The sequence below is a fragment of the Cynoglossus semilaevis genome, chromosome 19 (assembly GCF_000523025.1).
Source record: "Cynoglossus semilaevis isolate Cse_v1.0 chromosome 19, Cse_v1.0, whole genome shotgun sequence".
Classification (NCBI taxonomy): domain Eukaryota; kingdom Metazoa; phylum Chordata; class Actinopteri; order Pleuronectiformes; family Cynoglossidae; genus Cynoglossus; species Cynoglossus semilaevis.
In genome coordinates, this window is record NC_024325.1 from 16,951,107 (window position 1) to 16,953,252 (window position 2,146).

Here is a 2,146-nt window from a genome sequence, read left to right on the forward strand (position 1 = left end):
CCCCCCCGGAGCTGCCGGGCCACTGACTCCTCTCCTGACTCCTCCTCCACCCTCTCCCGCCGCCGTCCCACCAAAACTGGTGCTCCTCATGGCAGCGTCGATGAGCTCCTGCAGGAGGACATCAGAAATGGCTGGAGTTTAGATTTTACCTGAAGGTTACAGCGAGGTCTGGCACTACGGCACCACCTGGTGGTTTAAACCGGAAAATCACAGGTGAATCTGGAAAACAAACACAGAGAGAACGCAGAACCGCCGCCGCCGTTCTCTCTGGGGTGGACGAGCGGCTCGTTTACTGAGGAAATGTCTGGAGGTCAAAAGGTCATCAGCCCCCGCTGCTTCGCTGCCGTCAGAGATATAATAACCTGGGGATTAATCTGGCCCAATCTGCCCGACGACTGTCGATGCCATCGAACACCGAGGCGGAGGCGGAGCCACAGACGCCCGGGAACAGGAAATTAACTCTGATTCCCATCGTTACTCCCAGTGCGAGGAGGAAGACGCCGACAGAGACGCAGCGTCGGAGAGATGAAGCTAAAGATTCAAATCAACGAGCTAACGTCGGGAAACCACGAAAAAACTGAAATGAATCGACTTTTCATTTCATTAACAAAATCGTCATCAAATCAAATATAAACCAAAGAAATATTTTTATATAAATATAAAGCGGTTCCTGTGCCTCATGGAACCGATTACTGCCATGAATTGATTATAGTCGTCGACGGTTGACGTTGACCGTTAATGACTAATTAATGACCACTGGTGTAGAAGGTCCAGCCCACATTCTTCTGGGCTGCACAAAACTGTCTGGTCCACATTCGGTATCTGGACAGTGACTGAAGCTCTTTGTCGCCCCCTGCAGCCTCACAGTTCAAACATCAGAGGTCAGCTGATGGTCAATCATTGATCTGGTATCGACTGGTTCTGTCTGTCTGTGCTGCAGCACTGACGTCTCCTCTGACTGATGTAACACTCGGCCTGTGCTGTGTGTGTGTGTGTGTGTGTGTGTGTGTGTTAAGGTTTGCTCCCCGAGGTTCTCCCGGTCCGGACTCGGCCCGTGTTCGTGGACGACTCACCTTCATCCTCTTGGACTCGATGCGTGACTTGTAGCAGAACTCGACCAGAGCCACCAGCATGGCCAGGCCCAGTCCTCCAATCAGAATGTAGAAGACTCCAGCCACGTTGCTCAGACTGAGCGCGCTCGTCTTGTCCTGTCAGCACAAAGGGGCGGAGTTAGCCACAACCAATCGTGGTGGCGTTTGGGTTTTTTTTTTTTTGTGCAGTTAAAGTGTAAATGTCATCTTTAGTTTTTCAGGCTGTGACTTAGAGGCAACAGGAACAGCTGAGGCTGATTGGATAAAAGAGCCCAGTGTTCTGTCTATGACGACAACAGTCAATAAAGGATTTAAAGCAGGTACTGCGTGATGATGTCTCTGCGTGGGTCAAACTGTGACCCCGGACCACTGAGCGGTCCGTCACATCACCAGAGAACCGGACTGAACCGCATCAGAGATTTTGAACTGTTGCCTTAAATCACAGCACGTGACGTTCAGAACTCAAACATGCAACGACACTCAAAGACACAGAGGAGAAAGAAACGTCTCTGCAGGGGGCGCTCTAATATAAAAACAGTATATTATCATCTGTCCTCCTTCAAAGTCCACTTTTTTTTCAACATTAAACTTTTCTTATTCTTGGTTAGTTCTAGTAACTAGTAACCAGACTACAGTGTGAGCAGGTGTTCAAACCAGCAGGGGGGGCTAAAGCTCCGCAGTCAGTTAAGTTACGTTTATTTTGTTTTGGTCTGACTGCGGCCGTTCTGACCACAGGAGGATCGATCGACGGTGGACGAATCCTAACGAGGAGCTACAGAAACGTGGTTGGTCAGCGTTAAAGACCCCGACCCGTCACGGTTCAGGTCACGGTTCAGGTCTAAGACAGAGAGGGATGGAGGATCGGGATCAGGGACAAACCAACACATGACGTTGGGACTGAGGCCGCAGCGACCTCACCCACTGACCTTTCTGCCGGAGTCCTTGTGTCCGCACTCGCCCTTGTCATACCACCACTTGTTTTTCAACTTGTCTAAGACGGCCTGTTCATTGAGCTTCAGTACGGCTAGGTTTACCAGGATTCTTCCCAGGGAACC

General features: G+C 50.5%; 1 protein-coding gene across 1 annotated transcript in view; it reads right to left on the reverse strand.

The window, feature by feature from the left end:
* Window positions 1-2,146, reverse strand: part of LOC103395681 (glutamate receptor 1-like) — an 18,372-nt gene that overhangs the window by 2,543 nt on the left and 13,683 nt on the right. The window contains exons 17-18 of the mRNA XM_025065766.1: window positions 1,074-1,208; window positions 72-108 (exon numbers count right to left, since the gene is read on the reverse strand). Of these exons, the coding sequence (XP_024921534.1) occupies window positions 72-108; window positions 1,074-1,208 (172 nt within the window). The remainder of the gene's footprint in view (window positions 1-71; window positions 109-1,073; window positions 1,209-2,146) is intronic.